Below are 22038 nucleotides of genomic sequence, written 5' to 3' on the forward strand. Positions count from 1 at the left end.
TGGGGTGGGTGTGAGGGAACGGAGAGCAAACAGCGCAACCTGAGGGAGCCCGCAGCCTGACCGCGGTGGGCGGGGAGCGCGGAGCTGGGGAACTCACCGCGGAGGAGGAGGAGGCGGGGACGGGGACGGGCAGTCAGCTGAGCCGGGCCGCCGGCGCCATGGGCGTGCAGTGACGGGGGTGAGAGGGGAGACGCTCGGTGGGCGGCGGGGGCAGCCCCTCAGGCGGGCCCGGTGCGGGGGGGAATGGCGGGCGGCTTCTGGTTCCCGTTACAGTCTCTATGGGCGGGCTCGCCCCATGACTCGGCGGATCTGGGGTGGGCCTGCGGATGGGCGAGCGCGGAGACGCGGGTTTGCGGCTCCCGGGGTTACACGGGGGAAGAGGAGGGGTTGCGAATGTGCAGGGACGAGCGCCTCAGCCTCCGCCGGTACCGCGGCGGGTGAGCGGTGGAGAAGGGAAAAGGGGCCAAAAAAGCGAAAATGAAAGTTAAAAACGAGCGGAAATGGTATTTTTTTTTTGCGTCGGGGGGGCGGCGGCACAGGCCCTGTGAAGGCCGGGCGGAGACCGGTCTCCTCAGGGATGGTAGTGCCGGCTCCCGACATACTGCCAGGCCGCGTCCAGGGCGGCTGAGGGGAGAGGGGCAGTGGGTGAGAGGGAGCTTCTCCGTGCCTCAGTCCCAGGGAAAAGGGCTCCCGAGGAAGGTTATCACTGGAGATACCACGGGGATCAGTTGCTTTAGTCATGCAGCCCTTAATGGGTTATGGAGGCTCATAGATACTCTGGTGTAGCGGGGTCAGAGGCATTGGAGGGTGACTGTATTATGACAAGATGTATGGCTTGCTTAATAAAATGAAGGAATCATAGAATGGCTTGAATTGGAAGGGACTTTAAAGCTCACCTAGTTCCAATCCCCCTGCCACAGGTGGGGACACTGTCCAGTGGGCAAGAAATTAAGAGTTTTCTCTGCAAACCTTGTAGTAGATGCTTCAGAGATGTCCAGCAAGTTGAAGAGCCATCCTGCTGAAAATGTAGAGCATCCCAAGAGAAAAATGGAGAATGGAACAGACAGTGTGGCTACCCCTGCCCTTAGTACCTACACCCCAGAGGAGATGGTACAACAGATGAAGGAACTAATCACTGAGAACAATGAGTTAAAAGGTGAAGGTTCATGTGAACTTGTCTTGAAATGCAAAAGCCCTGAGTTTCTTCTGTGGGTGTTATTTTGTCCTATGAGTATGAATTCTGTGCTTGTTTGCCCTTGCTGGATAACATTTTATACCTGGGTAGCATTTGCTGTATAAACAACTCTGTAAATGGCAAGGCTAAGTGATAGGACTCATCAAATTGAATTGGTATGGAAGATTAGGAGGAGAACAGCCCAATATATGGGTGACTGACTTGCTTTAGAATTATATATATGAGCGGTATAGCACTGTCTATTTTAGGAGGCGAGGAGAAAAATCTCCTGCTACGATATGCTCTTTGCTCATCAACCTCTAAAAGCTTTTTTGGTTTGCATTTTAGGACTGTTGGGCAGCTCCATTGCAGACAGACTAACATTTTGCCATAGCTGTGTCAGGAGGACTGGGTACTGTCCAATGCTCAGAACAGTCTGGGTTAGGATGCTGCATCCCCTTGGGCAGAGAGGGCAATTGGAGCTGGCCCTGAACTGTGTGTAGTAACAACTGTGAATGTTTAGATGTGGCAGCGCCTTCTATACTTCAAAAGGAAGTGGTGTCCATGGCAGGCTCTATCTAGGAGAAAGTGATAGGTTTCCCTGAAAATGCCTGATGGTTTGAGTCTTGCAGGTGAGATAGATTTGTTTCTGGATCCCAGGAATTTAGATGTCACATGTGAATATTTTTTCCTTTTTAAATGGATAGAGCCCAAGGGATCTGGGAATTTTCTGTGTAAAAGACAGAGGTACCTCACTGTTTATATGGCTGTGAAGTCACATATCTTGTGTATTTTGTTTTTACACTAGTGTTTAAATTCCACCTAAATTATCTTTGGAGCTCATCCATGTTCTCTGCCTTAGAGTCCCATGGGTATCTGGCAGGAGAGTTGTTTCTAGAGCTATCTCTGGTATTTTGCTAAAAGGTCCTGTATCGTATGAGATAATGTTTTGGGACTATATTTACAGCTGCTGTAACTCATGCTTTGCAGAATCATTCTCCTGAGCTACGCTTATTTACATAACCTGAAGGTTTTGTTGGCAGTGTATAATATGACATCGGGACATAGTGGAAGTCAGTGAAAAATACGGTGTATAAAAGATTTTCACATAACTGGCTTTGAGTTTCTTGCCCTAAAAAAAGCCAGTCTGAAGTACTTGCATTGACTCCTCCTAAGATTCTTGTAAGCATTTTGCAATACAGACTTTTTTCCCAGCCAGGGAGAATTGACTTTGCTGTAAGTTGTTTGGTATATTTTTTACCTTAACCAAATGTTGAAGTAGAGCATTCTTGGGCATATTTGAGACACTTGATTTGATAGCATCTGTTTCCATTTACCAGTCTAGGATGTCTGTTATCCCTTCCAAGTCTCAGTAGTTTCAGAATCTCAGTTCAGTAGTTTCATTTGGGTTGATCAAACGACCAAGTGCCTCTTGTGAATACTTCTTGGTTTAGGAATAAGTCAAGAAGAGAAAGAATTGTGGGCTTGTGATTTCTGCAGTGGATTTAATGCTATTTATTATAGTGCTAATAGCATAAGATGTTTAATTCTGGTTTGGCATTTAAGGTACACGAGGAGGTTTGCATTTCATACCCGATTATTGCTAACCCATTTGATACTGAGGAATGCTGAGCTGAGTGTAGTGGAAATCTGCTGTTTCATTGACAAGAGGATTAATGTGAATCCATGTCTTGTCTCTGGGTATCTTTTAGAAGCCATGAAGTTGCATAACCAAGCTATGAAGGACCGGTATGAGGAGCTTTCCATCTGGCGAGAGAAGCAGAAAGAAGAAAGAGAATTTTTTGAGTCGAAGTTTAAGGAGGCTAAGCAGTGCTTGCTAGCAAAGTGCACTGAAAATGAACAGCTACAGCAGCAGCTTCAGAGCTTAAAGGAAAAAGAAGAAGGAGCTGAAAGGGTAAATAAGGAATTGGTTGGATTGACATGCTTTTGAATTGAAAGTCTGGAGTGTTCAGGTCCTGCATCACACTGGGAGGTTTGGAGATTTGTTAGCATCTCTACTTTTATCCTGATGCTCTAACAAGAGATCTTGTCCTCACTTAGAAGTGAGGCTTCTCACAGTGTAGTAACAGAAAATTGTGCCACACCTGAGACAATTTACGTTTCCATTAACATTTAATTAACAATAATAATTAACATTCTTGACAGAAGAAATAAGAAACTAACATTTCTTGCTGACTTTTCATTCTTTATTTTGACTTCTCTTTGGTATCTCTTGACTTTATCCCTCCTATTGCTCATTAGATTATCTGCGCCTCATGACTGTTTAATTACTTTTGTATTTGTGTTTCCAGGGAGAACTTTCCATTTAAGAAAAAAAATACAATAATGACCTTCCTTCTATTTTTATTATATTATTCTACTCTCACGAAAGCTCTTTTGCTGAGGTCAAGTTGGATCTGTACTTCTGCTGTCCTATTTGATTCTGAGCTTTCTCCCTCTGCCTTACCTTTGGCTCTGTAATACGTCATTTCTAATATTGCAGGTAATTGCTTAGTAGCCAGGCAACATTTTTCTGGTAGTACAGAAGACTTCTATGGACAAAGCCTATTAAACCAAAACCTGCTTTGTGTCTCACATGGTCTTGTGAAGAGATGTTAAACAAGAAGTTTCATGCAGAGCCAAACTGACGGTTTCTCTGTTGCCTGATGAAGGATGACTACATTAGCCTTTTTCTCAATGGAGGCACTAGTAGATTCACCTTTCCTCTCCTGACTGTCTGTTTTATGGAACTCTGTTAGAATGTTTTCAGCGTGTAAATCAAAATCAGCCAATGAGTTCTGAAGTTACGAGGAGGAAGAAAGTCATGTATTAATAGTGTGGTTGTGTAAGTATTACACAGTCTTTACTTCATAGGCTAAAAGTTGTGATTCAGGATTGTCAAAGAAACTCAGAATTTCATAAATCTGGAATAGTTTTTAAGAGGAAATAGAGGATTTATTCTGCCTTTACCTGTTCTAGAACTTTTTGTACTTTAAATGCTTAAAGCATGTTACTAACATAGTGATCCAACCTGCTTGAGTAATCCAATATCCAGAAAAGTAAAAATAAATCTCTTGTAATGATCTCATTCCAAGAGCTTCATAGGGCAAACCTTGGTTCTTCTATGATTCTTTGCAGTTTTACGAGCCAATAGTAACTGTAATTTAAACAGCAACATTTTCATTTCTGATAGTGATTTTCAGGCTGACAGTGTCATTTAAGCCAAAGATTACTTTCTTTCTTAATACCTTAGTTTTACTTTCTCTTTTTATTGTTTAGAAAGAGCATAGAAAAAATCCTCCTACAGGAAGACATTTAAAATTAGTCCTATTTCTCTCCCTCCATGTTTTATTGTTAGCTGAGATAGTCTATAGGCCATTGCTACCATTCAGTGACATGTCTATCTCACTCAAAATAAATCACAGATATGTTGTGTTGCCTCTTTTAGTGAAAAACCGTAATTCATAGAAGGTTTTCTCTCAAAACTGTACCTCTGTTAGCCTAGGTTACTGCAAAGCTCTCTCTTCTTTATTGGAGCTGACTCTCCTTGCATCCTTTTACAGCATAAGCACAAAATCAGAGACAGCAGCAAATGAGGTGGGTAGGGTGGTACTTCGGGATGAGAGACACTGAGAGCAGAGCAAGAGTTTGGAGATTTGGCATGAATGATGGATTAGAATGTAATTCAGACTCCAGGAATTGTCCAGAATTTACACTGGTAATATGCGGTGTAATAAAGGCATTACAAGGAAATGGAAGGTTCAGGTTACAAAACGAGGAAGAAATAAACTCACAAGGAAAGTTTCATGATGGGGAGTGGTATTTAGAGAGAGGAAGGAAAAAAAAAAAGAGGCTTCCTGGTTATGCAGAGGCTTAAGAGAAAGTCTTGGGGATCCTGGGGAAAGGGAAGAGGCAGAAGGTGAAGGAAACAGTCATGGCTGGAAGAAGAGATTAGGTTTGGGGAGACTTTCTGAGGGACTTTGTGAAAGAGGCTTTGTGGAAGCAATATAAGGCTGTGTGGGAAGGCCATGGATACAGGGAGAGATTTATATGTGGAGGTGGGGTACAGAGAATTTGTATGGTGGGGAAAGGCTGAAAGTGGGGGGTGTGGAAAAGCTCTCCGCCCACTGACCTTTTCTCCCTAGAATCTTAGGTAGACTTGGGAAAAGAGGAATAAGAATATGGGTGGAAAAATACAATAACTCTGGACAATAATTCTGTAGGTTGGCTGAGACCCTATGTGGTTGTGAGAGGCATAGATTCAGCAAAGGTTTACATCCTAATTCTCTGTGCATTCAGAGAACCAGGCCCATGTTTTCCAGAAGTACTATCATTTGATTAACTTGGTTTCACAGTTTAGACTTCTTGCTGTCTAGAGTGGACTAAAGCATAGTTTAAGGATCTGTACTGTGGGCTTTTTCAGGCAAATCTAAACAGAGAAGGGATGCTGGACACCCTTGTTCTGTTCAGGCTCTATGCTCCTTGGCTGGTGTTTCCTTACCGTTGGCTAATGCAGGGTTTGTTTATCCCAGGAGACCTGCATGGCTCTCGAGAAGGAAGCAAGTCAGCTGAAGTCCCAGTTGCAGCGCCTCCAGGCTGAGAAGGCAGATCTGCTGGCTATCATTTCGGAACTGCATATCAAGCTGAATACGGCCTCAGCAGAGGATTCCTTTGTGGAGATTGCAATGACTGTAAGTGAAGGGAGGAAAAAGAACACAGTGAGAGAAACAGAACATAGAAACTTTGGTTCCAGCTTGGTCCTACTTTTTTTGCAAACTTAATCTTCTCATACCAGTCTAAAGGATGAGGAAGTCAGGTCTAATTACACTGACAAGGTTTACTTAATGGTATTCTACAATGAGGTATTTAGCACCCTGTCTTCCTTTAATGGAAAAAGTGAATCTATACCTGTGTCAATTAAGAGGCTTTATGCCTTTTTGAAGGGGAACAGGAAACTTCCAGCAACAGCAGTAGTGCAAGATACAGATCTGGTGGATTTGAGAGAAGAGTTGCACGGTTGGACTCCATGATCTTAAAGGTCTTTTCCAGCCTATATGATTTTATGGTTTCTTAGATTACCTGACATGGCGCACTTGCGTCTTACAAGATGTAGTGGTAAAGGACTTGGAGTTTATTTTTTATCCTTCCACTTTCATGCTTAAAGTAAATTAATTTCATAGCCTAAAATATTCCCTGGAGAAGTGAACCTGGTCCAGCAGGTGACTTTGAACTAATTAAAAATGTTAAGAATTTATCTAATTGGAATTCCTGAGAACATTGGTACTATGTTTTGTTAAGAGGCAACACCTATGCATAGAGAGGGGTGTTCCCTTTTGAGAACAGGTCTCACTTCCTGCTGATAACATATGGAGAGACACAGGCAAACAAAACCAAATGCAAGATCTATTTTTTTTTTCTACTCTTCTTGTATCTGAAAAATCTTCACAGGCAAAACATGAAATGTGAAAATGTGTGTCTCTGCTGTGCCCATAATAGCAGATCCCTCTCTAGGAAATACAAGTGCAACAAGAAAGTAAGATTTAATTAAATCTTGTTTGGAGTTGTCAAAGAAAACTTCAGCCTGCAGGAAACCTTCAAGGATGCATTCTCCTGGTTTTGCTACAAAGATTCCCTTTAGGTGTACAAAGATCAAGGAGTGGATTTTGTAGTGGGAAAGAAGAGTGGTTCTTTTGGAGGCAGGAGAGTGGGGTTTAGTCTTAATATTTAAAGTCGCCTGCAGTGATGTTGGTTGTTGCTCTGTGGCATCTGCTTCTTTACAGGGGCGAGTGGCCATAGAAGTTGCTAAAAAAAGGAGAAAGCTAAATCTCATTATTGTTCCTCTTCCCTGATCAGTCTGAAGAGATACAGGGAAAGGCATGTAAACTATTTAAGAATTTCCAAACATGAAACTGATGTGTAGGAGTTTCGTGGTTTTATTTCTTCTTATTGCCATGATAGCAGTTTCCCCAGTTTTTCTTCCTTCCTTAACTCAATAAAACTGTGTCCTGCTTAGTCCAATTACCAAGCTAATAGTAGGTTTGTTTTTTTTCCTAGGAAGGAGAAATGAAAAGAACTGCAAAGGAACATCAAGAGAATAGTGGTGAAATGACCAGTAATGTTGCTGTCTACATGTATGTAGGTTCTTGTGTGATGCGTGTGATTCAGACTCCTGCAGTGTGCTTTGTCTTCAGTGTGAGGGAACTTTTTTCTATGAGGAATGCATTAGAAAATCCTTTTTCCCTGTGCCCTTGTATCCCCCATTGCAGTAGCGCTACCTCCCTACCATGTCAGGAAGCCCCTCAGCTCTCTGATATTTTTCCTTCCAGTTTTCACCTGCTGACAAGAGGGAGTGTATATTCTGACCAGTTGGCCAGGCTTTTATGTACATGTTGGCTTGTCAACTTCTCAGGCTTTTAAAAGCCAGACAGGAGAACAAACAGACAAGATAAAGATAGAGGCTTCAGGAACTCTCCTTCTAGTCATTGGAGACCTTCTAATAGAGTATCTGTCCTCTGTCCAGTAATAATGATATTGGAAAGAATCACTGTTTTTCAGATCTAAACCTGTCCTGTTTCTGCGTGGTTGGCATAAAAGTGTATCACGGGAGGGTGGACAGACAGTGCAAGAACATAGTCTTTATTTTTCAGCTGGCCTTAAGATACTAGCATTCTGAATCATAGAATCACAGAATAGTTAGGGTTGGAAAGGACCTTAAGATCATCTAGTTCCAACCCCCCTGCCATGGGCAGGGACACCTCACACTAAACCATGTCACCCAAGGCTCTGTCCAGCCTGGCCTTGAACACCGCCAGGACTGGAGCATTCAAAGCTTCCCTGGGCAACCCATTCCAGTGCCTCACCACCCTTACAGTAAAGAATTTCTTCCTTATATTCAATCTGAACTTCCCCTGTTTAAGATTTAACCTGTTACCCCTTGCCCTATCACTACAGTCCCTAATGAATAGTCCCTCCCCAGCATCCCTATAGCCCCCCTTCAGATACTGGAAGGCTGCTATGAGGTCTCCATGCAGCCTTCTCCAGGCTGAACAGCCCCAACTTTCTCAGCCTGTCTTCATACGGGAGGTGCTCCAGTCCCCCGATCATCCTTGTGGCCTCCTCTGCACTTGTTCCAACAGTTCCATGTCCTTTTGATGTTGAGGACACCAGAACTGCACACAATACTCCAAGTGAGGTCTCACAAGAGCAGAGTAGAGGGGCAGGATCACCTCCTTCAACCTGCTGCTCACACTCCTTTTGATGCAGCCCAGGGTACAGTTGGCTTTCTGGGCTGTGAGCGCACACTGAAGCCAACTCATGTTCGTTTTCTCATCGACCAACACCCCCAAGTCCTTCTCCACAGGGCTGCTCTGAATCTCTTCTCTGCCCAACCTGTAGCTGTGCCTGGGATTGCTCCGACCCAGGTGTAGGACCTTGCACTTGGCATGGTTAAACTTCATGAGGTTGGCATCAGCCCACCTCACAACTGTGTCAGGGTCCCTCTGGATGGCATTCCTTCCCTCCTAACCTCTGGTTAGGTTACTTCTCAGATTTTGATCTTTACATCCCCTCCACAGCACCAGGGACTTTCTTCCCCTGGCTGAACCTTTGTCCTTCTCATGGACACAGACAGCTGATACTATTTAACTTTCCATTTTGGATACTGCCCAATTTAGCAGCTACATGGTTGTGGCTGAACTCTTTTAGTTTGTGGCCTTTGCTTTTTCAAGGAAAGGATATAGAAAATGCCGGGGCATAGCAGGCCAGATTGCTGTGCTTTACGTACAGGTTATCCCTACGTCCCCACAAGGGACTAATGGCCTTTTAATGTGATGACGTAGAAAACTTGTCCCTCATGGTGCAGATAAGAAGTTGAAGCTGAGAGGGTGTCATGGTTGAAACTGAGACAGTTGCTGACCACAGACCAGGCTCCAAGTATTAAGCTTGTCCTTAGCAGTGGCTTGTGAGAACGTTCTGATTACGTGAAGACATTCTCTGTGGAACTTGCTTAACTTCTGGTGAGCATCTGGGGCCATAACTACAAGAACAGGGGGTGTATGTACCTCTTAAAATATTTCCTGTGTCACCACGTCTTTATCCAGCATTGAAACTTTACGCTGGTGCTGTTAACAGGTTCAAAGAAATGTGATCCATTCAGGACAGGTTTATTTCTGTAAGAGTAGAACTGTGCACTAAAAATCCCCTGAGAAAAGTTATTTACTTATAATATCCTGGCTGAACACTGTCTTTGGGGTGTTGACTTTTTCCCCACCAAAGATTTCTAGCTGTCAGGAGCATGTAGAAGACTCTGTTTTACTTTATGTTCCCAACTACAAAAGCAAAGTTTTAAACACATGCAGGTTTACAGCAGAGCTCCTAAAGTTTACATAACATGCTTATCTTACCATGTAGTTAGGGGATTTTGACCTTCTGTCTACATGGACATAAAAATGGAGGGAATGGAATGCAGTACTCTACAACCAGAAAATTAACTTGCCTATTTTTCAGCTAGTTTTCTGTTTCTTTTGTTTCACTTCTACAGTAGCATGGTGCAATTTTGAAAAGAGCTCTAGAATATGAGGGAGGTGAAACACTGAAGGGATTTTTTCTGAGAAAGAAAGCAATTTCTGATCAGCATTTTTAGCAGAACGTGCTTTCTTTTCCTGGAAAGGAATGAGACAGAGATAAGAAACGTTTCATGTTTCACTGGGGGAAAAAGTGTTATTTTGGGAACAGACAGGAGCACTTTGCAAAAGAGGCTGCAGAGTAGGTCAGAAGAAATGCACTGGGGTTTGTATTTGCATCTGACTGGTTTTGCTTGCTTTTGCTTAAGTACTAAATAGTTCCCACAGCTTGAAGGGGACTGTCTGAGCACTGCACAAAGCCAGGATTGCGCTTGCACACGTAGGGACTGTGACTTGCAGTCTTGGTTCTTGGGAATGCTCCATTTGCTTAGAACATTGGTTTTCAACACTGTGTGAAGTGGTGGCCTCAGACTGGGTCCCAGAATTTAGGGATAAGGGGGTGTTCTAGTAAAATCATACCTGCTGTTATTTACATCTGGTTTGGTTTAAAGCAGGAGCAAACCTGCAGATGAAACTAAGAATTTGGAGTCTCAGGAGCTAACTGTGAGCCAGCTCCTCTGCTGCCTTAGAAATGAAACTCAGAAGAGGGAAGAACTTGAGAAGGACCTGCAGGAGCACAAGGAGAGGTATGAAGCAGGTGGACTGTAACATTTGGAGCTGCTTTCTTTCAGGGCTACTGCAGTTACCAAGTCTGTGGCTGATCCAGAGACAAGGTGAAATGTCAGTGTGACCTCAATGGGGAACTCCCTGAGTACTCCGTAGTAATAGCTTATTTTTATTTTAGTCCCTACAGAGATAAACCACAGGTTCTCTTCCATGGGCAAAAGAGTTTCCATGGTTTATTATTATTTCCAATAGCACCACAGATGTAGACAAATTACCAGTTCCTCGTGGGTTCAAACTTTCCCCTGGTTATGTCAGAATGATACGATGACTAGTTGAGGACATTCTCCCCGTTCACTCCTCCATAGTTACTTGGGTTTGTATGAGTCATCTGCGTGTGGAGCCTTAAGCAAGTCACTATGTATAAAACAGGGATTACAGTGCTCTTCGTGATACTGGCAGGCTACATTTAGAAATGTGTGAGCTTCCAAAAGCTCCGTGGAAGTGTCTAAAAAGTTTAATTCCAAACCTGTCTGAGAGTTTTTCCAGTGAGACCTGCATGAAGGTCTGTCTCAGCTTAGTTTTATTGGTATAAATTGTTATGACTGTTCAGGTGTGGTAAATTGCCTAAGCAGCAGCTTTGCAGAGGGAGTAAGACTTCATAGTAGACATTACCTACTAGGAAAGGTTGGTGTCACAATAATTGTTTCTACGTGGTCTTCCCAGAAGAGGAGATGAGCCATAGCCAAATATAGATACCTCACCCTCTGAAAATACCTAAGGAAAACAGAGGCAGTATTAATCACTGGATTTAGTGAACAGGTTGACCCATTTCCAAAGGGTTAGTGGGTTTGGAATGTACCAAAGATGGACCACTGTGGACTGAATGTCACTGGTCTTCACCTCACCTGCAGACTTACACTTAAATATACATGCTGGTGTCCTGTGTTCTTCAGGAACCCCCATGATTTTGCATGCTTTCCTGCGTGTCTGTGCATTCAGTTCTGCCTCTCATTTGTAGCTGTGATGTTATAAAGAGAGTTTCATTTGCATGAAATCCCCAAATAGCTGGCAATCTCACTTTAAATAAAAGCCAAATCCATGATTATCAGCTCCTTCTGTTTTCCAGACTGTCAAAGCTGGAGAAGGAAAGCAGCAACTGCCTGGAGAGTGGGACACAAACTGAACAGGAAGAGGAGAGTTCAGAGGCTGTAAGTACCTGTCCTCCTGAGCTGAGGTGTAACACCATACAGCTTACTTGTTGAGGCCAACAGTCTTAGGGCCTAGATTTCTACTTGCACTCAGGGAGCAAGGGGCAGTTATTCTGCAGAGGGTATGGAACTGCATTTTGAAGTCTCCAATCCAAATCTTAGAGGTGGTTCCAGACTACAGCAGCCACCAAAAAGAGGTGAGATTTGTGGCCAAGAATTGGGGAAGCAAGGCATAACTGTAGGTATACCTCACTGCCCCTAAGCAGAGAGAGATGCTGTTATTTCTGGCTCCAGAAAGTCTTCTAGTCTGGGTAAATTCCTCACTGCTGTGTAGGACAGCTTTTGGATCAAAATCCAATGACAGCCTACTATAAAATAGAGTTCAGATGTGGAACTTGTATAGCAGCTGTTTTGGTTTGGGGTTTTTCATGATTTTGGTGGGATGTATTACAAAGGTGGAGGATAACTATCTTAGATTGAGATGCAGTTCCAGGAAAACTCAGTCCTCATGTCTTCAATTAAGGGCTTGGGTGGATATTGGGGTTGGGATTCAGCTCCAGATAGATGAATTTACATGCCTACTGTTGTAAGCCTGTCTGTGTGAGGGAAGCATGTAAGCTTCCATAGCAGTGGACATCATTAAGGTTTATGCCTGCATATGAGGTTGTGTGAATGTTCTGAGGTGCTGCATGGGGCCAGTAGATACATTGTGGGATCTGCTGGAGATCTTTACCTTTCTGAAGTCCAGGTCAAGTATTTAGGACAAGGCTGGCTTAGTTTAACAAGGCCAGTTTGCAGTCAGGCCAAGAGATAGCTTTTCTAGGGAAAGCAGATGACATCTCAGTTAATTCTTTCCAGTATTTTTATCTCAACTTTGCCTGAGTTACAGCCTGAGCCAGATGCTCCTCATCTAAGCACTGATACTGAGGTCAGCGTAGTGACATGCTTGCAATGACAGTTACTTACATTTATATGCTGTTGGGTTTCCTCAGAAGGCTTGTGTCAGTGGGGCTCATGTTACCTGGCCCTATTGTAAAATGTAGACCTTCAGTGAAACAGTGAGGGGTGCAGTGTGGACCATTTTTGATGGCTCTGCATTAGAAGACATCCTGGGAGAGAGGGAAACATTCTACAAACCTGCTTTGGCTCTGTTTGGAGAGTGAGGAATGGCTGGGGGAAAAGAGGCTAGAGCACTGACCTCTGCCAGAAAGCAGCTGGACACTAACCTGAGCCAGCTCTCCCAAGAGGAGTCATCTTAAAGCAGCTACTACGCTGCCTTTCCTGAGGCTGCCTGTGAGCTTCCTGGAAGGAGAGATCAAGGAGGTTATGATTTAGGTGTTGCTCCTTTCCTGGGCAGGGTAAGAAATGGGTGTTGGGGAGAGACAGGCTATACTGCCGGATGGAATTTTTTGAGTCAGATTAGCCTTTTCAGCAAGGCTGCCACACTTGCTTCCCAAAAGCATGGATTGATTGCGTTCCAAGTAAAGTAAAATACCTTGAATTATGATGGATTTCACCAGGGACCAAGAACTCACAGTCCAGCTTTATTAGAATAAGATTCTTGCCAGTGATACATGGTTTCATTTGTTGAGATGTTTTCTGTTAAGGCAATTTCTACTGATGTCTAGTTTTCTGCAACTTGAAATGTCATCATCTTACAAAAATCAGGGCTTTCATCTGTGAGTGTGATTAGGTGAGTTGGATTGCTGCATGCAGCTAAGATGGTAGAACAACCTCTTTTTGCTTCTGACATAGAAGAAGCTTAGTGCAATGTACTCTGTGAGTGTTCACACAGTTATGTTCAGTCCCTTCTGCTTGATGTGACTGGTGAATGATATTAGCTTGGGCAGTTTATGGAAGGTATCCTCAACATCTGTCAGTAGACAGTTCTGTCTGCAACTCAGTCCCACTGGCTGTGATCCAGACTTCAGCTCTGAGATGAAAGCTGGAGGTCATCATGGATAAATGACTAATATTGCTTTAGTTGCTGGGGATGTGGTGGACTTTCCATGTTAGAAAACTGGAGCTTTTCTTCAAGGAAATAGGACAGCAGCATGCTTTGATACACCTGGGATCTTTTTAGCCACAGCCAACCAGCTTATTCCCAAGCTGGAGACTTTCCATGCATTTGATGAGATAAGACAGTATCAATGAAAATTACAGTACTAAGGACAATTAAAGTGATGCTAACATGATGCTGTGAGTCAGAAGTTCCTTTAGGAAAGCTCCGGGGTATATCTCCAGAGGCTCCAAACCAGCAGGAGTCAAAGGTTTTACACCTTCTGCAGTGTGGGGCTATATTTTAAGAATTGAAACTGTGAGGTGTCCTTTGAGCCTTGGGTTGGAGGACACGCCAGCTTTTGTTTCTTTCCTCCTCCTGTTTTCTGCCTGTCTTCAGGATCCTTCAGTAACATTCCTGTGGTCTGAAGGCCAAATGAAAAGGCCAGAAACTCACAACAAAACTGATTACAATTTTACTAGAAATCATCTCCTTTTGTTTGCAAACTTGAATTTGAATGCATGGTAATAGAATTACCATTTAGGGTTGGATTTTCTCCTTCAAAACGTTAGGAACTGAAGTCTTCCAGACCTAGGATTCCCATGTGTATGGTGTGGGAGAGGCTGTATGTGTAGGAAGAGTGCCAGTTGGCTGGAGGGGTTTCACGTGTAATCTAAGTAAATTACAATGCGTAAAACCTTTTGTGTTCTCTGCTTTCTGCCTGAAACAAGAATGGAGGAAACTGGAATGGAAGGGATAATACCAATGCAGGATATAACTGAGAGGAGAAAGTCTAAGCTTTGAGTCTGCCTCATCTACTTCTGTACTTCCAAATTGCTGCTTCTGCTCTACACCTGCTGTCGCAGCTCTTTCTAAAGAGCACACTGATGCTAGCAGCCTACCTAGGGATAGATCTTTTATGTTTCTTTGAAAGACTGCAACTGTTGCTCAGGGCAGTGGCAGTAATCATAAAGCCTGTCTGCTTTTCTCATGTGTTTTATATTGTCAGCTCTTGAGAAGGAGAATGTAGATGATGACAGAGGGACTCTTCATCAGGGACTGTAGCAATAGGACAAGGGGAAAGCTTGAACAAAGGAAGTTCAGGTGAGTTATAAGGAAGAAGTTCTTTATTGCGAGGGTGGTGAGGTACTGGAACAGGTTGCCCAAAGAAGTGGTAAATGCTTCATCCCTGGCAGTGTTCAAGGCCAGGCTAGACAGAGCCTTGGGCAACATGGTCTAGTGTGAGGCATCCCTGCCCATGGCAGCGGGGTTGGAACTGGATGATCTTAAGGTCCTTTCCAACCCAAACCATTCTATGATTCTATGTGTTTCCCACCTGCATGAGGTTTATTCTAGCCAATGTTAAAAAGTCAGTTACTAGTGTTGTCTTTGAATCAACTGGATTTTATTAAACTGTTAAGTAAAAATGGGTTTCTGACATTTTTAGGTAATTGTGAAGCTTTGTGGACTTGTCACTATCAAGTGTAATGGTGCATAATGACTTCTGCTGTTTTCTCTTGACAAAGAATGATATTCCTGCTTAGATCTCTTAGCCTGCAGCTCTGCTATCTTGAATTGTCCATATGTAATTTTCCTTATTTTTTCCTCTAAAAGGTTGGCAGTGAAGTAGAAGCCCTGAATTTGCAAGTCTGTGCTCTGTTTAAAGAGCTTCAGGAAGCACATGAGAAGATAAAAGAAGCAGAACTGATTCAGAAGAAGCTTCAAGAAAAGTAAGGTTCAGAAGGTTCTGCTGTGACACCTGGTACATATTTGTATGACAACTCCCAGCTTCGGAAACTCACCAGCCATACAAATACCAACTGAAATATCTGTTTCATAGAAATGGTGCTCCTTCTTTGTAAATGGAGTTGAAAGGAATACAGTATTTGTCAGAAAGTCTGAGCTGCCAACCTAGTTCTACAAATAGAACCCCAGTGCCTTGAATGTTAAGATTTGGGTTTTAAACCTTCCTGATAGAAAGGCAAATCTTTCCTATTTTCTGCTTCACATAATGAATCCCTCTTCTAGTCTTAGGGGAAGAAGCTGAGGGACCTCGTGACCCTTCTTACATGAACTGTCTATGCTTTTGTAGACCAGTTGTGTAGGTTATAACAAGTGGTTACAAAACCCTCACTTTCATTGCTTAGTTTTCTGTTAAATTCCAGTTCTTTGAGATTCATAATAGTAAAGTGTTACTTTCAGTAGCTTTGTTTTCTGATGGTAGTAAATAGGTTCATTTTTGTCTTTCCTTGTTCTTCATCAAACTAAGCCTTTGAAGTGAACCACACAAAGATTCTTATAGTATGTCTGGCATGGCAAATCCCTCAGGAAAAGGTGAGCAGGAGAGAGAAACCTTTTTTCCTTTTCAGGTGCCAAGTACTGGAAAGAAAGAGCTTGGCTGCTGCAGCTGAACTGGAAGAGAAGCAGCAGCTAATATACACTGTCAAGAAGCTAGAACTTCAGGTGGAGAGCATGCAGACAGAGGTCAAGCTGGAACAAGCCAAGACACATGAGGAGAAGTGAGTATGGCTTGGTTTTATATTCCAGGGAGCTGGTGTCAGTGAGGAAGGGGAAGTCCAAGGCAAACTGGCCAAAGGGAAATTGAATCTGAAATACTAGTTTTGTTTTGTGGTTTGCACCCTTTAAAGCCATGTTATATTTGTAGAATCTGAACTAGAAACCTGCGTTTACCTCAGTGTCTATGTCACTTTGACTCTCAAGTCTCCACATTAGGCCCCAACTGTATTCTTTCATCTACTGAACCCTCACTTACGAAAATTCGAGTTGTAAGCTCTGACTTCTGTTGTCTTCTTGTCATAAAAGTCTAAGGTGGAATAGGGTCAGGTATGACATAAAAGTAGAGGAAGCAGAAAAGTGACATAAGCTGTCCCACTGACTCGCAGGGGTAAATGCATCCACATGTTTGAGGGCAGCGACAAGTCAGGTGGTGACAGTGATGGGAGGTGACATTAATAAAGAGGTCTGCAGCCCCTACAATATGTTTGCAACTAGAAGAAGTAAGGGTGCAGTGAACTGAGGTGAAAAGACTCGCTGTTTGCTCTGGCTTCCTGCTCCCTTTCATGTGCAGTCTGTTTAAGGAGTGTGAAAATCTGTCTAAGCTGCAGAGAGGCTGAACTTCCTGAAGGACCTGCCTTCAGCTGCTCATTATCTTTGCAGTCTGTGTCTGGTTCTTCTCGTGATGAATTCTCCTTCACTTGAAGTCTCTGAGTCAAGACTTGGATATCTTCCTAAGAAAGGTGTTACATTTTGAACAGCATTTGTGAGCTTGATAAAAATACTGGTGTGATAGATTCTTCCATATGAAATGCAAATGATCAGTAAGGACGATTCTTTGGACTTAGTCCATGGATAGAGCAGCACACAACTTGCAGGAAGGGGATGCTGAGACATGGAGCATGATTTTTCTCTCATCAGAAATGCAGAATGATTTGCAAGGAGCTGGTGGTGGCTTTTTTCCTAAATTCTAATAGATTATTTAGATTTCAGAGAATTCTGAAGTGTTTCAAACTTTCACCTCTCTTCTTGTTCTCAACAGGGCAAGATACAGTAGCTTGCAGGATGCTTATAGCAAAGTCCTTCCTCAACTCACTGAGGCAATGAAAACAATCGATCAGATGAAACTCAAAGAGGTAATTCATCGCAAGAAGAAATCAGAATTAATTAGGGGGGAGTGGGTAAGGATGGGAGGATGTATCTAGGAACAAATTTGGGCAGTGGGAAATAACCTCTGCAGTGTCCTTTAGGGAGTTCTTTTAACTTGATACAATATAGTTTGAAAAGTCAAGCCTAATCTTTAAAATGAAATATTGTTAACCACTGTTATCTTAGTCCAAGTTCCTTTGATGTCCAAAGTTGGAAGCTTTTCCAAGGGCAGGAGGATTAAGAAGCAAACTTTCACTTCAAGCAGGGCTGTATTCTGAGTTTGCCTGATTATCAGAGTTCTTCCTTGCAGCTGGACAGAGTGGATAAAGTGGTGGTGGAGCAACTAACCGCAAAGGTGGAATTAGCAGAACAAGCCCTTGCTGCAAAGCAGCTCCAGATAGATGAAATGAAGCAGATACTTGCTAAGCAAGAGGAGGACCTTGAAACCATGGCTGTGCTCCGTGCTCAGGTATCCATCAGCCCTTCTTTAGGAATTGGCTAGTTCCCCCAACCCAATATTCAGAGACCAGAAGGAGGTATTTAATGGCCCACTCTGGAATACTGAATACTTTTCATCAGTTCTGAAGCATGATTCCCTTACTCAGCCTGCCTTGCAGATCCCTGCAGAGCCTGTTCCACCATACCCTACAGTTCTGTAGGAGGAACTGTGTATGCTGGAGTCTGGCACAACAAACAAAAGTTGCAAATAGATGTGTATTTAAAACCACAGTCGTAGGAATCACTGCATATGTTTTAGGGATGGTTTTACTCAAACCAGTGTGTGTAAATAGTGACTAAAAAGGGTCTGCCTAACCTTTAAAGCACAAAACTGGCATCTTGGCCCAGTTCCACTGCCTGTGCCACAGATTTGTCGTGTCGTTGGACAAGTCACCTCCTCACTGCTTGTCCGTGCCGCATTTCTGCCTCTGTACAGCAGAGGGCAATAGCACTATCCCAGATAAGAATAAGACACTTGAAGTATCTTACCCAGAATCCACCGAGTCTTCCTCACCTTGTACGTAGTGCAGATCTTCGCTCTGCAGAGTGTAAATGCTGTAGGAGTGTTTTGAGTAGATGCAGGCTATGATACAAATTTACTATGTATGACTGTAGTTCATCTAAGTTACAAATTCTCAGCAGGATTTCATTTTTCTGATCAGATGGAGGTTTATTGTTCTGATTTCCATGCTGAGAGGGCAGCCAGAGAGAAGATCCATGAGGAGAAGGAGCAGTTGGCTGTCCAGCTAGCACACCTGCTGAAAGAGCAGCAAAACCTGGAAGATCTTAGCCGGTGAGAACAGACTTTGGCTGAGCTGCCTCTAGACTGTGTTGTTGAGTCCAAACAAGAGTCTTGACTGTTCTTGCCAGCAGCTCAGTAGAAGGCAAACAACTTTGCAGACTTCTATTTCTTGGTTAACGTGAATTTTAAAATTGCCTGATTTCTCATTTTAGTTTTGTGATAGAATCTCTATAAGGTGTCTTGGTTCTTACTTGGTTGCCTTAGCAAGTTTTCACTTGGGATGATTCATGCTTGGTAAATTCTCCCTGCTGGTTTCATGTGAGTTTCTTTGGGTTCTGGCCTCAGTTTTAGTGGTGAATCTGCAGCTAAGCTTGCTGCATGTGTGCCAGGGATATCTGCCACTTCTCCAGGTGGCAGTGGCAAGTACCCATAGTTTACAGTACTGTGATATCCTGGAGTTGCACCATTTTAGCACTCTTAAGCTGCAAAAGAGGCAAAAGTAGTATTAACCATGTGTCCTCAACTCATGTTGTGGAAGCCATGGGTACAAAAGTGCCCAGAATTGAAAGAATCAAGTTACATTTCACATAAATTGTACGCTCAACCCTTTTTCTGGTGTAACTTGTCTTTCTACTTTAATCAGATGTGCAGTTTGCCCTGAACAGCTGAGTCCTTACAGTTTTCCAGAGGAGCCTCCTCCAGATCGGTGGGTGTGTAGCTGCCCAAATCCTGCTGGTATCAGTTGTATGACCCTGATCTCAGCAGAAACTCCAGGCACGATCTCACAAAGCAGCAGTGTTTGTAGGTCCTGTTTCCAAGCAGCAGTTGTGAACTAAGTGCATGACCAGTTGACAGGATTTACTTAGAAATCCTTTGATTTATTTTGAATCCTCTCACCTTTTCTGGGGACAAAGGGAAGATACCTTTTGCCGAGTTTTTTTTCAGAGCCTTTGACTTCTTGATTCTCCACAGAAACCCTTTGGCAGAGATGCAGAGTCGGCACGGAGCCAGGGCACTGGGTCGGGAGCACTCACCTTGCCTTGTCCGAAGAGGTACCATAAGCATTCTCCAGCTCATGGGGCCAGGCGCCTGCTGTGTGCAGTTTAAAACAGCTTCGCTTGGCTGCAAGCAGCTCCCCAGCTCCCCTGTGGCTATTCTGGCAACTGGGTAGCTTGGGAAGAGCATGATTGTCTGGCTGCTAGGAGCAAGCCAGTCCTCTTTCAACCACTCCACAAAGAGTGGAAAACTCAAGTAATGTAACAGGGAATCATTTATCTTCTCTGCTTGCAGGAACTACTAGTCAACACTGGCCAGAGGAGCGGAATATCTCAATATATTCATGTCCCAAATGTGAAGAAATTCTACCTGATCTGGACACACTGCAGATTCATGTCATGGACTGCATTAACTGAGTGATGCCCTCCAGTTCTTAATCTTCTGGAATTTGACCTGCCAAATACATCCTGCTTGAATAAAGCTCAACTCTACATCCCGTGAAGGAGGTTTTCAGTGGTTTTCTCATGAATCCAATGGGAAAGGGTAAAATTCCTATCCTGCTCTTTACTCACTAATCTTGTTTTAATCTGCTTTAGGAAAAGAATTTTTATAGGTTAACATGGATGTGTTAAAGCAGTTCCAGTGTGTCTGCTACTATGAAATCTTTAAGGAACATTCCCCTGATGTGCTCTGCTCTCATGGCTATCCTGCAGAATGGAGCTAGATCACTGAAGTCGGAAGAGGGATGAGATAGTTGTTGAGCAATTAAAAGAACTGTGAGGCTGTAAATACTTCATCTCTCATATACTATGTATCAGGAAACTAATACATTTAAAAAGCTGTTTGAGAAGCTTTTAGCAAAATGGAGTAGTGCTGCATTCATTGAGCCTTTGAAATGAACCCTGCTCTTTCTCCAGATAGCAGCCTTACTGCTGCCCTTGTGACCATGCTAATCATAGAATCCCAGACTGGTTTGGGTTGGAAAGGATCTTAAAAGATCATCCAGTTCCAACCCCTGCCACAGACAGGGACACCTTCCACTAGAGCAGGTTGCTCCAAGCCCAGTCCAACCTGGCCTTGAACACTGCCAGGGATGGAGCAGCCACAGCTTCTCTGGGCAACCTCTGCCAGAGTCTCACCAAACACATAGTGAAGAGTTTTTTCCTAATATCTTGCCCAAATCTCCCCTCTTTCAGCTGATGTTAATCTGGTGTTAAATTTCTGATGGTTTGTGTAACTTCTTGCTTTAGCCAGATGTGGTTAAGATTTAAAACAGATCATTTGTGTCTGATTTATGTAGCTCCTTTTGTACACAGGTCACTTGGTTTTATAGAACTGTTCATTATTAAGGTGGTGTCTTGATTCTTCTTTCTTATAATGACAGTTGATTTGCACCTGTACAGTACTGTGCTAGAAAGCGCTGAAATGGATGTAGCCTTATTTAATAAGAGAAGTATGATGGATTTTCACATCTCAAAATAAATCTATTGCAAGGATAAAATTATCTATGCCTGTGAATACTCTGGAGACTGAAACAGGACTGCAGATACCTACAGCTGAAAGCTTGTGTACATGGTAGTATGCTGGTTCTGTTTTTACCATCCCTGATGTTTCTTTATACCAAAAAACAGTTAATTAACTTGTCATTTTGTAAGGGAGGAAAGTACACATCTCTTAACAAATATTAACCAGCATGAACAGTAGGACACAACTGGAGCAAACTGCTGGGATCAATGCAAATGAGAAGTTTCACCTCTTGTGAACAGCCAGTGTTTGCACTGCTGGAAACTGGCAGGGAGGGGAAGTAAAAGATGCAGGAAAACCTTCAGCCGAAATATTGTCTCCTTATGGCATCATCCATCATCAGGGTGGGATAATCCCCCAACTCAATATGGAAGTTCAGTTTATTACTTCTTGGCTCACCCTTCTGTTTCAAAGCTCACATTATAATAAGCTTAAATGTTTCCCGAGTTGACATTTTACACATAAGTCTTAGAGGTGTTGGGTTGCCTGAATCCTCCTTCATATACAGGGAACGTGGTCTGTAAAAATGGAACACTTGTAAGATAAAATGCAAGAGAAACAGTGTTTATACCAGACCTCCTGTACTGGAGGAGGTTTATGTAAGGGGCAAAACTATAACAAAATGCAATTTTAATTAGTTTTGCTTTTACAGTTGTAATGGCTTTAACAAAAGATGGGGTGCTCTGATCCCAAAAACCTTACTCCAACCATTGAGTGTGCTTATCGGAGGGACTCAGTGGTTAAGAAGTTGTTCAGAATAAAAGCAAGCAAACAGGAATTTGTGTGTCTAGATTTTAGGCAAATGTATATTCCTAATGCAGAAAGAACTGAGCAGAAGGGAAAAGGTGAGGGAAATGTCTCCTGTGGAGATGGTCACCTAAAATCCCACTGAAGGTCTGTGTAGACCATGAGCTTCCCATAGAACTAGCGTGAGTGAAAGTGTGTAACCAACAGCAGCTGGTCCATGGCCTTTACTACTGACTTATTTCACAGAGGCCTTTCACTTCCACAAACGCTGGATTCCAATTTTAAGAGAGATTAGCTAA

The 22038-nt window shown here is 43.1% G+C and overlaps 1 protein-coding gene across 7 annotated transcripts; it reads left to right on the top strand.

Annotated features, from left to right (window-relative positions):
- Positions 1 to 83: 83 nt before the first annotated feature.
- OPTN (optineurin) lies at positions 84 to 20972 on the top strand. 7 transcript variants are annotated; one of them, XM_062631915.1, is made up of 14 exons: positions 84 to 178; positions 977 to 1156; positions 2887 to 3089; positions 5707 to 5865; positions 7229 to 7305; positions 10248 to 10382; positions 11489 to 11570; positions 15184 to 15299; positions 15939 to 16088; positions 17126 to 17219; positions 17528 to 17701; positions 18393 to 18523; positions 19445 to 19524; positions 19763 to 20972. In XM_062631915.1, the coding sequence occupies exons 2-14, from the start codon at positions 991 to 993 to the stop codon at positions 19882 to 19884; spliced, it is 1689 nt and encodes a 562-aa protein (XP_062487899.1). In that variant the 5' UTR covers positions 84 to 178; positions 977 to 990; the 3' UTR covers positions 19885 to 20972. The 7 variants fall into 7 exon arrangements, with proteins under 7 accessions (XP_062487899.1, XP_062487900.1, XP_062487894.1 ...); XM_062631916.1 differs by having other exon boundaries at positions 126 to 178; positions 980 to 1156; XM_062631910.1 differs by lacking the exon at positions 84 to 178 and adding an exon at positions 239 to 437.
- Positions 20973 to 22038: the final 1066 nt, after the last annotated feature.

The sequence above is a fragment of the Pezoporus occidentalis genome, unplaced genomic scaffold (assembly GCF_034315485.1).
Source record: "Pezoporus occidentalis ecotype Australia unplaced genomic scaffold, CSIRO_AGI_Poc_V1 ctg38, whole genome shotgun sequence".
In the NCBI taxonomy this organism is placed as follows: domain Eukaryota; kingdom Metazoa; phylum Chordata; class Aves; order Psittaciformes; family Psittacidae; genus Pezoporus; species Pezoporus occidentalis.

Bases quoted from the DNA above. Each gene is read 5' to 3' on its own strand.
- OPTN (XM_062631910.1), top strand. From the start codon at position 296: ATGACTCGGCGGATCTGGGGTGGGCCTGCGGATGGGCGAGCGCGGAGA. The intron at 1,157-2,886 runs GTGAAGGTTCAT...GGTATCTTTTAG, and splicing joins TGAGAACAATGAGTTAAAAG to AAGCCATGAAGTTGCATAAC. The intron at 15,300-15,938 runs GTAAGGTTCAGA...TTTCCTTTTCAG, and splicing joins CAGAAGAAGCTTCAAGAAAA to GTGCCAAGTACTGGAAAGAA.